This window comes from Arachis ipaensis, chromosome B9, assembly GCF_059453495.1.
Source record: "Arachis ipaensis isolate K30076 ecotype BB chromosome B9, ASM5945349v1, whole genome shotgun sequence".
NCBI lineage: Eukaryota > Viridiplantae > Streptophyta > Magnoliopsida > Fabales > Fabaceae > Arachis > Arachis ipaensis.
The window spans coordinates 23,843,510-23,858,772 of NC_142444.1; the positions used below are offsets into that span (position 1 = coordinate 23,843,510).

General features: G+C 33.0%; 1 protein-coding gene across 1 annotated transcript; it reads left to right on the top strand.

The window, feature by feature from the left end:
* Positions 1–13,780: 13,780 nt before the first annotated feature.
* LOC148544030 (uncharacterized) lies at positions 13,781–14,929 on the top strand. The gene is made up of 3 exons (XM_088498836.1): positions 13,781–14,030; positions 14,272–14,723; positions 14,816–14,929. Exons 1-3 carry the CDS (start codon positions 13,781–13,783, stop codon positions 14,927–14,929), a joined length of 816 nt encoding a protein of 271 aa, XP_088354962.1.
* Positions 14,930–15,263: the final 334 nt, after the last annotated feature.

Here is a 15,263-nt window from a genome sequence, read left to right on the forward strand (position 1 = left end):
TAATATAAAAAATTATATTGATAGCAAAATTAACTCGAAATCAATTTTTTAAATAATTGAATCTTGATTCTAATTAATTAATTATTAATCATAATATTAACATTCTCTCTAAATTATATAATAAATATTTTAAGGAAGAGATTTGAATATATATATATATATATATATTAAAAAGATAAGCATTAAAAATTTAAAGTTAAATAAAAAAAACTAAAAAAATATGCATATATAATAATAATGACAACAACAACATATTTTGTATGTAAATAATATTATAGAATTATTTTTTAATTATATTTAATTATAAATTTAATGTATTTTTTATAATTTTATAAATTTATTTGAATTATATTATTTTATTAATTTTATTTTTTATAGAATAGAAATGTAGAAAGAAATAAAAAATAAGAAAGAAAAGAGAAAAATATAAAAAAGAAGAAGAGAGAGTTTGTTAATTTTAAAGAAAAATATTTTATTTTAATTATAATGAAAGAATATCTCGTCACGTATTTTGGTTTGTCAAATTAGTAATATAAAATATACATTATAAATTATATATAGAGTGGAATGATAGTTGATAGAGAGAAATAAAGAAGGAGAGAGAGGTAGATAAGAGGATAGAAAAAGAAAGTTTATTAATTTTAGAAAAAAATATCTTATTTAAATTTTAATAAAAGAGTGTCATGTGATATATTTTGGTTGTTAAATTAGTAATATAATGTGATATATTTTAGTTGTTAAATTAGTAATATAATTAGCTATATTTCAGTTTTAATATTTCAATTTCAATTTAATTTTAATTGCAATTAGAGAATATGATGTTGCATATTTTGATTATCAAAGTTATAATTAGTCATTGGTAATGATATATAAGAGAAATAGAGTGGGTGAATGAATGAGAAATGATATATAAGAGAAATAGAGTGGGTGAATGAATGAGAAAGATAGAGAAAGAAAAAGAAAGGAGAAGAGAACACTCTAATTTTGGAAGAAAAAATTAGATTTTAATTGCAACGAGAGAATGACATGTGGTATATTTTGGCTGTAAAATTAGTAATACACTAGTATTTTTATTCGTAATAACATTACGGAAATATAAATATTTTAAAATTACGTTAGTCCTGATATTATAGATTATGACACAAAAAATTTATAGTATTAAATTATTTTTACAAAAAGATCGTAAGAAGATCAAGATCTCTGTAGATAAAAAAATTAAATAAATTTTTTTAGTTATTATTCATACGAGAGAGTTTAATTTTTTACTAATAATTAATTTTATCATTCGTTATCTAAAATTTGAAAGAATTTAACGTGTATACTTTTATATTTAATTAGATATTAAGTCTGTTGTACAAATAGAAATAATTAATTTTTATGCTTTCTATTTATAATTAATCATTGATAATAGGGCTGACAATGAGTAGGGTACGATAGGAATTGGACTCTACTCTAACCCTACTCACGGGTTAAAAATTTCATTAAAACTTTACCCTACCCTACCCTACCCGTGGGTTGAAAATCTCTCAACTCTAACCCCACCGTATTCTAAAGTTCTAAACCCTATCCTATGCTACCCTACCCGCAAAAATATCAATTTTTTAAAAATAAATATAAAATTTAATTATTTCGAATTTTATATATATTAATAAAATAAAAAATAAAAAATTAACGTTTTAAATTACTAAATTAACTAACTAGTTTAGTGGTTGTTCATTTATTATAAGTTATTATATGAGGAAGGTTGTGGGTTCAACTCTCACCTCCTTCTCTATATATCTAATTTTTATAAAATATGTGTTATATGGGGTATGGAACGGGTCGGGTAGCCTACCCTACCTGAATGGATTGGACTGGATTGAGTATCCGCGAGTAGGATATGAATTGTCGGGAGTGGATCCTCTCTAGTAGAAAAAAAACTCTTGCTTTCTCTCTCATTTTTATTTTTTGTCCTACTTATAAAATTAATGGTAAGAGATCACACTTTATTCTCTCAAATGTTAAAAAAAATTGAGAGGATTCATTTCCTAAATTGCCAATTCTAATTGATAATGATATATAAAAAAGATAAAAGGAATAAATGAATGAGAAAGATAGAAAGAGAGAGGAAAAAAATTTTTAATTTTGTAAAACAATTCATCAAACATATGACACGTAAATAAATAATACTAAAAAATATAATAAATAAGTTTATATATAACATAAAACATTCCATCAAAATTCAAACATGTAATATGCAGGAAAAAAAAATAAAACAATAATTCATCAATCACTACAATAAGTTGAATCAATCACCCACTATAATAATAAGTTAAACGAATTACCGACAAAGCACTAAATTCATAGTCACTGACCATATTTCTTTCATGTTCATCGGACATTGAAAAAGAAAAACACACATGCTGAAAGTAAAAAAGCATATCAACCAATATAAGAAAGGAGGTGAGAAGTGATAAATGTTGAAACGAAGAGAAGGAACTAAAGAATTAAGCTAGGGGATGACTGAGGAGAGAAATTAGATGTTGCCCTTGAAAGAGCAGTGAGATTAAATTGGATGGAGAATTATAAGAAGTGAATTTGCAAGTTCAGAAAAAAAGCGAGAAATATTGTAATCCAATTATAATCAGGAGATGGTATCTGATAATTTTTTGTTGCAAAATTAGATATAAACAATAGATTAATTAGTCATTGATAATAATGATATATAAGAGAAATATAGTGAGTGAATGAAAGAGAGAGATTGAGAAAGAAAAAAAAAGGTACAGAATACTCTAATTTTAGAAAAAAAAAATAGATTTTATTTATAATGAGAGAATGACATATAGCATAGTTTGATTATAAAATTGATAATATATAATATATTTGTTCTTTTAAAAATTTTCCTTCTTTATAACGATATTTTAGATAGTAAAATTAATTTTTTATTATTCTAATGGATTTAGCATAAAGAAATAATTATTATTTGACACCAAAAATTATTATTAATATTATAAAGAAGAAAAAATTTAAAAAAAATTTTAAAAAATATTTGTTAATCATTAAAATTCAGTCCGAAATATTTTTCAACTTTCTTTGATTTTTATTTTGGTAAAATACTTTCTTTGAATTTTTTTTGTTCATATATATAATTCGAGGGTAAAATTTACTTATCTTTTATAAATATCAATTTTTATATGCACTAAAGGCTTCATTTTTAAACAAGTAAAGGAAAGAAAAACACAGAATGTAAATTGAAATTAAATTGCTTGAATATAAAATTATAGAAAAAAAATGTATAACTTCAATTTAAAGAAAATAACCAATGTCTTTAACAAAGTCAAATGACTTTAAAATAAAAATGATAATGTAGAATTTAAAAGAAGAAAGAAAAGGGCTTTGCAAAGGAAAAGTAGACTGCAAGAAGAGAACTTAAAAAAAAATTAAAAAAAAATATGAAGACATGGAAGGAATCTTACAGAAATGAACTCGAGGCAAATTTAGAAATTTGTTAGGATGTGAGTGTACAAAAGTGCTTTCTATAGACAAATTTCAACCCCTTGCTTCTTTTGAGTCTCTTTAATTTATAGACCAATTCGACCAATTTTCTGCTGTCAAATGTCACCTCTGAGAAGTCCGAAAAAATAACTGTTCCTGCCAAGTGCAAAGCTAAGTAACTACCCTTGTGCAATACACCATCAATCTTAATACGTTGTCTGTCAACCTCATTCTTCGACAAGCTATGGCAGATCGTGACCCCTTTCTATCGACACCTATTTTCCGAGCTAACATCCTTGCAAGTTCGACCAACAACATTTCAATTCACAAATTTCTTCGACTAACAAATTGTCCCTTAGGATTATTATTATCGTCGAAATCTTTTTAAAGATGAAATAATTAATCCTGAATAAGATTTATCTTAAATTTGAGATAAACAAATAGTGAAGAGAGAAAGTCCATTCACATATTTGATAACCATCTCTATTAGCATAATCCCATTAATTACGCACATCCGCATGTCACGAATTGAGTGCTTGTTTGGGCGCCATTATTTTGATAAAAAATATCTTTTTTTATTGAAAAAAGATCTTTTTTTTTATTTTTTAGCGTGTTTGACAAATTTCTAGTAGTAAAAGTAAAAGCACTAGAAAAATAAAAAAAAAAACATCTTTTTTGAGAAGTTGTAATTTACATATTTTTTTAAAAGATCTTTTTTCCTTAAAAAAAGATATTTTTCATATAATAAATAAACAAAAAATACTTTTATATTGTTATACCCAAACATAATTGATAGATAAAAAGATCTTTTTGTATGAGATATCCAAACATAAAATTACTTTTACTTTTCCATAAGATCTTTTAAAAAAAGATAACTCGGAAAAAGATCTTTTCCTAGAAGTTCACCCAAACAAACCCTAATTACTCTCTTCTCTCTCTCTTCTGCACTTCAATTTTTCAGAATTATATATTTAATAAAAAACTCCTTCTCCTTCTAGATTCAAAAGTTTCCAAAACCAATTACCTTCAACATTTCTCCTTTTCACCTTCTCCTTCCATCATCATTATCGCGAAGATCTCTAAACTTCAAATTTTACTATTCTTCTGCGTTTTCTTGGTACATTCCACCTCATCGGCTCATCTTAATCTCATGTTATTTTAAACACTTATATTTCCTTCACCAGTTTTTGTTAAAATTCTTATTCATAAAAATACCTAATCTTTGGGATTCGCACAATATCATGCAATTTTTTTTCATTTTTATTAAATTCAGAAAACTAGTGATTAAATTCATTTCTATTCAAACTGTACAAAAATGGATGCCTCAACTTCTCTCGCGACTGTTTCAGCAAAAGCCAAAGAAAAACAAACATCAGAATAAGAAAAAGAACAGACAACCATAAGGGTTATTGAACAATCAAACTTAAAGATCCTTTTAAATACAACAGATACCGTCATCGAAGATCCGATCGATACTGAGAATGAAAAAAAAGTCTTTTTCCCTTTCTCCGTTGAAAATGAACTTCATTGTTTTCTTAGTCCCCTGAATTCTCTTGAACAAGTAAAGAAAGTCTCTCACTATTTTTCTAGTTGCAAAGGCCAAGACTTACTAATTAAACAAGATCTATTCGTAGCTCCCTTTGTCGACCATGCTCGACCATGCCGCAACAATCCAAAAATCACTTTCAAGAATGTGAACTTTTTTTCCTGGTTTAAAAGACTCGAACCCTCCAAGAAGAACGATGGAAATTTCAAGGAATTTATGATCTTCTTCGACTCTCACATTTTCAACCTTCAACATCCCATTGGATGATTGGTGCTGCATTATATTTTTAGAATAAAATCACTAACAACTTTCATTTACCATGTGGTATGGTTGGACTCATACTCTTTGATGTAGTAGCCATCATCGGGCTCTCACCAATTAGTCTTGTGCTTACTTTCGACATGAAACCTGAGCACAAGTATAACATTGTTGAAAAATGCTCTTATGGAGAATTTATCAAGGAAAACATGGGAGAAGATAATAGCCCAATCACAGAGGATGAACATGTCGTCTTCTTATACTACTGGCTCAAAGCTATAGTTTTTTGCTCAAGAAGTGTTTCGACACAAAAACTATACATTACAATGGCTTCTCTTATTCATGAGAAACACAAACTCAACCTAGCCAAATTACTATTAGGAAATCTTTATGATGAGCTAGGGCAGATGGTTGATAGCCTTCAAAGCAAATCTTTTGTTAGTGCTAGAGGACCTCTCTAGTTACTACAACTTTAGCTAAACGCTGTCTTCGAAAAGCACATGAAACATAAAGGAGTGGCTCCTTTAGATGCAACCAAAATTCACTCATTCACATTCCACCAATGAGCTCTTTTGGGAAGTATTTTCAAAACTTCACTCGAGCACTAGTTTCCAAAATGGAAACTTAAATTTTTCTCCCTTCGTTGACCGCAAATTTGGAGTAACTTGGTTTCGACGTCCCGTACTTCAAAAAGACGAAGATACAGACGGACAACGTCTGAATGATGAAATGTGATCAAACTTTTTCACTATTTAACTGATACCAACATGCATTCCTAAATACAAGAAAGACCAATTCTGAGTCACTCTTCATGCTACCCATTATGAAGCAAGACAAATGGATTTGTCTCAAGCTATTCTAGCACCATTCCCAAGCAAGACTCCTCCTCTCTGCCAGATAAACTTTAAAAGGAAGAAAGAAATCGAACATCAAACTAGCTACTTCCCTCTCTCTTTTATTTGTAGTAGTTATGTTACTAAGTCCTTCGTCGAATGGTGGAAGAACTATTACTCCCACTATGATTGATCACTAGAGGATATCTCCAAGGGACTTATAAAATCCTTTCTAGGCATCATCGAAGTACTAACTTCGAAACTCTTAAAAAGAAAGGTTATGTCATCACACGCCAGAAGGGAAAAAAGATGCATAAAGTCTCGCCAAAAGTTTCTCAAACCAGCAAGGTATCTAGAACAACTTTAAATTCATATTTTATGCAAATATAAGTACTACTTGCTTTCAACAACAATCCATTCTCTTTACATACATTTGACATACTTCCATTTAGGAGACTTTTCCATTCCAGAATCTACTGATAAATCCATCAATTCATCTTCAAGAGGGACTCCTAGCAATTCCAATGAATCCTCTACTACCTCAAACTGCTCAAATTCTGACAATTTATCAAGCTCATCACACTCATCAAGCTCTCATCCTCGAGAAGCTAAGGTATTTCAACGGTTCTTACAATTTCCATTTACAAAACATATTTGTTATAATTTCGAGACCAATTCTCAAACCAAGTAACTAAAATCATTACAGGTAAAAAAAATCCTCTCATAAACTATCCTCGGTTTTGAACATAACACCAATCAAAACCAAATCTTTTGAACAGTAGAAAAAAGAACTTCCAACATCTTTCTCATCAAGTGGACATATCTTATCGTATTATTTACATGATGAGAAAGAGGTTAGTCAACCTGTCGAAGAAACTGACTTCAAAGATCAACAGGACAAAGGAAGACATGTCAAAGAAATTAACTTCAAAGATCAACAAGACAAAGGAAGTCCTTCGAAAGGTCAGACCATCGAAAAGAACCTTTTCCTGAAAAGATCCATGGAAAATAGTCCAATTAAAGAACATAGGGAAGACAATAAAGTGGTTCCAATGTTGATACACAAGCTAATGATACATACAACATTGTTGATGGAGTTGATCTTGGTACCAATCCACAACAAGAATGCAAACAATCTGCACTAGACAAAGATTCTAGCCCATAAGAAGCCAATTTAGAAGAAATCCTTCTACTATTTCAAGTTTATCTTACAAAATAGAAGTGGCTTCTCGATTTCCATCCACCAACAAATCACCTGAATTTGAATTTTTGAAAGAGTTAACACCCCAGACCCTTGAAAGTTTAAAGATGCTTCTTCATCTTTCAAAGCACACCATTGATGAATGGAAAAATTGAGATGATCTGAATACTTTGTTCTCTGACATTCTGAGCACAACTCTTGAGTATCGAGTACCTATCTACTTCTCCGAGTAAGTGAAGAAATTCAAGAAAATTGATAATAGCTTATTTATTTCTCACAACAAGCTCACCGACAATAAGAAAGGCATGGCGAAAATCGAGACATAATCTGAATAACTTGAAGCTTCATTTGTATCAACACAAAAAACTTACAACAAATATAAAGCAAATGTTGCCCACGCAGCCAGTGCTCTCGAACAATTAGCTCGACGAAGGAAAGAGCTTGAAAAGGAACTTGCCCAAGTTTGCGCAGACGAAGCTCCGTTGCAAGGACTTTTCCTCAAAGATGATAAAAAGAAAAGAGACCTCAATCGAGAACTATGCAAAATGGAGAGCACTCGAGATGAAATCAGGAGGAAATACAAAAAGTTACAACTTGAAGAGCATGAAGAAGTTGTTGTCTACAACTCGATTGATGAGGAAATAGTGCATCTCACATTCGAAATAGAAGAACTTTTGGAGCCTTATCTATGAAGACTTGGAGTGCCAAGTTTCTTTGTATTTTATTTTCACTTACTTACCCTTTATTATCTTTATGCTATCGATACTTTGTTCTTTATTTCAAATATTATCCTTTAGACATCAATATTGTTTTGAATATTTTCTATTGATCGATTTAATTTCGACACCAATATCAATATGTTTGTTTTTATAAGCATTTTTTGAATACAACTTGATTACTTGATAAGGTCCCTCCCAATTTGGGGACCACTTTCAAAAAACCCTCGACTCGATTTTTTTCCTAATGGAAGAATTGTTTTTAAAACTAACTCACCAATATGAAAAACTTTTTCCTTTACACGTCGATTATAAACACGAGCCATACTCTCCTTTTGACGAATAAGATTATCAAGTTCCAGGATATGCTCACCATCTAAATTATTTAATTCATCAAACATAGCATTCTAATAATCTTCAATTGGCAAATCATCTTGTTTCATCACCCGCATAGTATTAAGATTAATTTCTAAAGACAACACGACATCATGGCCATAAACCAATTTGTAAGGAGACGTATTGTCGATCCTCTCGAAGAATTCTGATAAGCCCATAAAACTTGACTTAATGTCTTGTGCCAAGTACGTGGTTTCTTATCGATTTACTTTTTAATTAAATTAATCAAAATTTTATTTGCGGCCTCAACTTGACCTTTTGCTTGTGCATAATATGGGGTCGAAGTTATCATTTTTATATTCCTCAATGCTTCAAAATTATTTATGCATTGACCAGTAAGCATGGTACCTTGATCAGTACTTAAAGTTTGAGAAATTCCAAAACGATGGATTATATTTTTCTCAATAAAATCGATAATTTTATTTTGACTGACTTCTTTTAAAGGAATAGCTTCTATCCACTTAGTAAAATAATCTATTGCTACCAAAATAAAATTATGATTTTTCGATGATGGAGGATGAATCATACCAATCAAGTCTAAAGCACAACCTCTAAATGACCAGGGTTTAATGATCGAATGCAATTCGGAGGTAGGTATTTATTATATTACACCATGCTTTTGACATTCTTGGCATTTTTTTGCATATTCGATGCAGTCTTTAATCATTATCGACCAAAACACCTGATCACGCCATAATACCCATTCCATTCTTTTACCTGCTTGATGTGCTCCACAAATATCCTCATGAACTTCTCCAAGAGCAACTGCTGCTTTAGACTTGCCTAAACATCTCATTAGGCTTCCTTCGACACCTTTTTTAATATAATTCCTCCCCTATCATTAAAAAAATTCATTGCCCTTAATTTTGTTTTTCAATCAACCTGAACATTAGGATTTTTTAAATACTTAGCAATAAGTTTTTTTCAATCATCATCATCCTACTCGTCAATCACCAAGATTTCTCATTCTTCGATAGGCACAAGAATTTGTTGCACCATTGTCAAATTCTCTAAATTTCTATGAGAAATTTTATATTTTAAAATAGTATGAGCTAATTCATTTGTCACTTCATTTCAAATTCTCAAAATATGTATTAGTGATACTTTTCGAAACAAGACGAATAATTTTCATGCTGTTGACAAATATTTTTGCAACACCTCACTTGTACACTTAACTTCTTTCGATAACTTCTTTAAAACTAATTGAGAAACTCCTAAAATCTGAACATCTTGTGCCCCCTTGGTAATCAATATTTCCAACCCAATATCAAAGCCTCATACTCAGCCACATTATTCAAACATGGATATTTTAATTCAAACAAAACTTTTGATGGACTCCTTTTGAGGACATAATCAAAATGCCAACACCAGCACCATCTTTATACTTTGATCCATCGAAATACAATTTTCAAGGTTTGACTTCAACAATATTTGTCCCCTAGTCATTAAGATTATCTAGTTGATTGACCAAGAAATCTGCAATGACTTAACCTTTAACTGCCCTAGTAGGGACATACTGTAAATAAAATTCTATCAAGACAAGCATCGATTTGCCAATTCGACCACGCAAAATTAGATAAGATAACATATATTTAACAAAGTCTGTTTGTGCAATAACCCTGATGGTTTTGGCTATCATGTAACATTTAAGCTTTGTACAAGCATAATAAAGGGAGAGACACAACTTCTCGATTGGAGAATATCTTGTCTCAATATCAGACAAAACCCTACTTAAATAATAAATAGCTCTTTCATTCTTTGCTTCATCATCCTGCGCTAGCATACATCCAATTGTATTTGTCGAAGCTGCACCATACAATTTCAAAGGCTCTAAAGGACGAACTATAGCCATGCTAGGTGCATTAGAAAGGTAAGCCTTGATCGAATCAAATTCCTCTTGATGTTCCTAAGTTCATACATATTCTTTTAATTTGACTTTTTCCAGAAAAGATTGACTTTCCTTTTTTGACTTTAGGGGTGGTAATTCCAAGATTGTTTTAGCCTTATTTTGATCAATTGCAATTCCTTTTTTCTGAAATATAAAACTTGAAAAATTCTCCGTAGATACACCAAATGCACATTTCAGGGGATTCATTTTTAATCCTTTTCGACGCATTGTATCAAAGGCTTTGCGCAAATAATCAAGATGTTGATCAATGGAGTTCGATTTATGCATCACATCATCGATATAAACCTCTATAAATTTTCCAATATATTTATGAAAAATTGCATTCATAACATGTTTATATGTTTCTCCTACATTATTTAAACCAAAAGGCATCATCACCCATTCATAGGTACTTAAAGCACCTGGGTATCGAAAGGCTGTCTTTGACACATCTTTCTCAACAATAAATATTTTATTATATCCAGAAGAGGAAGTATAGGGAGCCAATACATGTGCCGTACAATGCATACAATGGGGTTAATTTCAAATTAAAATTAATTTATGGGCAATGAATTAATTTTGAAATTATTCAAATTTAAATTTTGAAACAAAATAGGATTAGGAGCAGTTATAGGATCACAACAAAGACGTCAGTTGCTCAATACAGTATCGTCTCCATCATCTCCGTTTCTCATCAAAAACTACTTTCCCATCTGTCACCGCCCACCGTTGGAGTCTCCTCCCACCGGCGTCAAAGTCCGCACAGGCCTTCGTCCGGCACCACCTACCCGCAAGTTTGTTCGATCTGCGTTGGAGTCTCCTCAACACGAACATCAAGCGAGCGCAGCGCGCAGGTGTGTGTTTCATGTGCTCGATGTCAACGTCGCAATTAAAAGGGGTCTCAAGTGTGCTTGCTAGTCCACCCTCGTCACCCCGCCGGAGTTCATTAATGGAGTGCATTGTGGCTGAACCGGTGGTTTGTGTTCCATCTCCCGGCGGGAATAATCTTTCATCAAATCCAAATGAAAATATGGATGAACCTCTCATCGTCGATCCTTTGCAAATGACTAAGGTGAGCCATTTTACGTACTAAACGCTTTTCAATGGATGGTCATTTTTAGTTGAATGGGAAGTTTAGACTCAATGCAAGTGGCTTGTTTAATTTTATGTTTTTAATGGGTATTCAGATGCATCAACAACATGCTTGATTCAACGAAGCTTAGGAAGTTTTTATATTCATGGTATTCTTATATATGTGGCAAATTTGATTAACGATAATAACCATGGCATATTGATGTGTCTCTGGATGAAAATACTACTTTGTTGGACTATCTTCTATGAATACCCATTAAATTTGAATATACTCCCTCATAACTAAAATTCAGTTGCATGTAGACAATGTTAGTGCAAGAGTTATCAATTGAATTTGAGCTGTAGCCACTGGTATTATATGTAAGAAGGATATATTTTGATAATGAAAAGAAAAAATGCAGGAGTTATCAATTGATACTTTACCTGTATGTGCTTCTTGCATGTTAGGATTAGATTATATGTATATAGTGATGCATGATGCTCAATGTATGAATAAAGAAAGCAAATCTTAAAAGTAAGAATAGGAACCAGTGGTTCAAAAACCAAGGACAGAACTATGTGTATGGTAGTTCTACCGAATGCATGTTCAGCTATTTTCTATTCAGTGTCAACATAAAAGAGAGTATGTAGTAGTCACAATAGTTGTATAATAGTTCAAATGAAATAATTGATTCAAATACCATGATTAGCATTTAAATGCCTTTGTTTTAAAACTAAAATTGGTAGGGTGGATTACTTGATTTATAAATTTAATTTGCATTTTTTGTGCTAGTTAGTGAGGTTTCATGTACATGATATTGAATAAGAAATTAACTTTTTTTTTTGTTTGGATTTGTGTGTTTATCTTGGAAGTGCAGGCCACGCAATTGTCGGCTGTTACTGAGGTAGGAAGTGACGAGATGGATATTTGTGACGAGGTTCGGACTCTAGTTTAAATTTGTGCAGTCAGGATCCACATGTTTGATTTCATCATTAATGGCGTTGTTTTTTTTCTGATATGTAGTTACTGGATCACGGTTGCCTCGAGGAAGATGAAATACCAAGCGTTGGAATGCGATTTGCGAAGTTGCAACTAGCTCATGATTTTTATGTTACCTACGTAAAGAAAGTTGGATTTGCAACTAAGATAAGGACAACAACATTTGACAAGATCACAAAGAAACCCGTTAATCAAGCTATCCACTGTAATCGGGATCGCATTCGCGGGTCTCGTGTCAAAGCAACAACGCGCAAGAACCCGATTTCAGCCGCCGGGTGCAAGGCAAGAATATATGTGAAATTTGATAAGGAAAAGTAAGAGTGTCTTTTCTTCAAGGTTGAGTTGAGGCACTCGCATCCATGTTCGGCGAAAAAGGCAGTGCACTACCATGAGTACAGGCAGCTGACCATGCATGCGAAGTGTGTGATTCAGAATAATAATGAGGTTGTGATTCGACCAAACAAGACATTCCTAGCTTTGGCAAATGAGGTTGGGGGCCCGTCGAATCTGGGATTCTCAGAAAAGGTTTTAAGAAACTATAATACAGCAAAACTCCAAACCAACAACGTGAATGCAGATGTTAGGGAGATGATGAACTATTTCATGAGAATGAAGGACATCAATCTGAACTTCTTCTTGTCGTGAAATTGGATGACGAGTGTAGATTTAGGAGTGCAGTTTGGGTGGATGCAAGGTGCAGGGCTTCCTATGAATACTATGGAGACGTTGTGTCATTTGATAGCACTTACAGTACAAACAAGTATCAGGTGGTGTTGTTGGTTTTTTTTTTGGTATTTTCTTTCCGTGCTGTTGTGACTGAGAATTCTTAATTGTGGTTGTTTATGTGTGTAGGCATGGATTACCGTTTGCATAGTTCGTCGGTGTCAACCACCATGGTAAGTCGACCCTCCTTGGTTGTGCGCTGTTGGGAAACGAGGAAATTCCAAGTTATGAGTGGGTTTTTAGCCAATGGGTGACGTGCATGGGAACTGCTCCACAAAGCATAATCACCGATCAATGCAGATCCATGTTCGGGGTGATTAGGAAGGTGTTACCCAATACACGTCACTGTTGGTGCATCTGGCACATCATGAAGAAGTTACCGCAGAAGCTTGGAGGTTATCGCTGGTACGGAGAGTTGTGTGCTGACCTCAGGGACATTGTTTTCAACTCTCGGATGGAGGAGTCATTCGAGGGAAAATAGTTTGAATTTATAGAGGAGTATAATCTACATGACAACACATGGCTGTCAGGTTCGTTATTGTACAATTACGTTACGCTTTTCAATGGATAATTATGCGGTACCTGGCTTTATCTATTGTGTAATAATAAGTTCAGTCAAAGCTATCTTATATAAGAACTACGTCTTTTTTGTAGATCTTTATGATGACCGACACATGTGGGTTCCTATATTCTTCAAGGGTGAATTTTGGGCTTCTATGAGGAGTACGCAAAGGAGTGAGAGCATGCACGCATTCTATGGTGGATTCTTACACAGCAAGACTTGCTTGGTCCAATTTGTTCACGAATACGACCATGTACTTGGAGTCAAGGAGCAGAGGGAATTGGAAGATGATGCAATAGACTCGAGGGGGGGGTTATCCCTTGTGCAACGAGCTCGCCTATGGAGAGACAATTTCAGCAGGAGTACACTACTAGCATGTTTAGGGATGTTCAAGTTGAGTTTGTGAAAAAGGCTGATTGCAAGTATCTGTAGTTACTGAAGATGGGCCAGTAGTATGCATGAAGGTGGAAGAGGAAAAATTAGTCCATGATACTATGCTTTGTGTTTCGTACGTCGTCCACTTTGACCGTTCCACACAGGAGCTTCGTTGTGAGTACAATCTTTTTGAGAGTTCAGGTGTGTTGTGCTGTCACTGTTTTACAGTTTTTCATTCGTATAAAGTGTATAAAGTACCTACCTGCTATGTTCTCCCTCGATGGAGTAAGAGAATAAAGCGCAAGCATACTTATATCAAGAGCAGTCACCAGGTCAGTTGGTCAGATGTGAGTCATAATGCATTCAGGGGATTATGTGCACACTTTTACAACATTGCTCAGGAGTTCGTGAATGACGACGATGAAACAACATTGCTGTATACTGCTCTAGAAGAAACAAGGGCCAAGCTGAGCAAGCACCATGCTAAGAAGAATTCCGAGAGCGTGGCGGAGACCCACACTAGTATTGGTTCACAAAATTCAAATGTTGTCGATGTTGTGGACATCCAAGGCCCATCTTTGGTCACGACAAAAGGCCGGCCAAAGAGTAAGAGGCTCGGAGCTGCCCTGGAGAAGTCCTTCAGGAAACCTGGTCGGAGGAAAAACAAGAATGCTTCCCCGGTACATGTTTGTATCAATCTGACTTCAACTTCTTATTTGGTATATGACTATGCTATAAGTTGATTGTTGTCATTTTTTGTGTTGTTTAGCAGGTGGTTCATTCAAATGCATATCTAGATACAAACTTTGGTGATGCTGTTGGCCGGAATGCGCCTGAGCAAGTTGGTAGCTTCATGTCTTTGCTAACCTCCTTTGACAAAAGTTAGCACATGTTGGACATGGGTGTGCTCGCATTTAGTTTTCATCTCGATGTACATATGATTTCGATTGGCATTCATGAATTATAGGGGGTAGATGTAGTGGGTGAGATTACGTTATAAAGAATTAGTTTATAAGGTTGTATGCAGTTAATTGAAGAATCTATACTTGATTTATTTCAATGAAGAATTCTAATTTGGGCCGAATGAAGCATTTTAAAAAGTTCTATTGTGGATGACAGCTTAGTAGTATGTTAACGTGGATGTTCGATTTAATAGAGTAACGGATATTTATTTAAGGCTGTTCACATATATTTATTTTCGAATAGTAAACATGTATGTG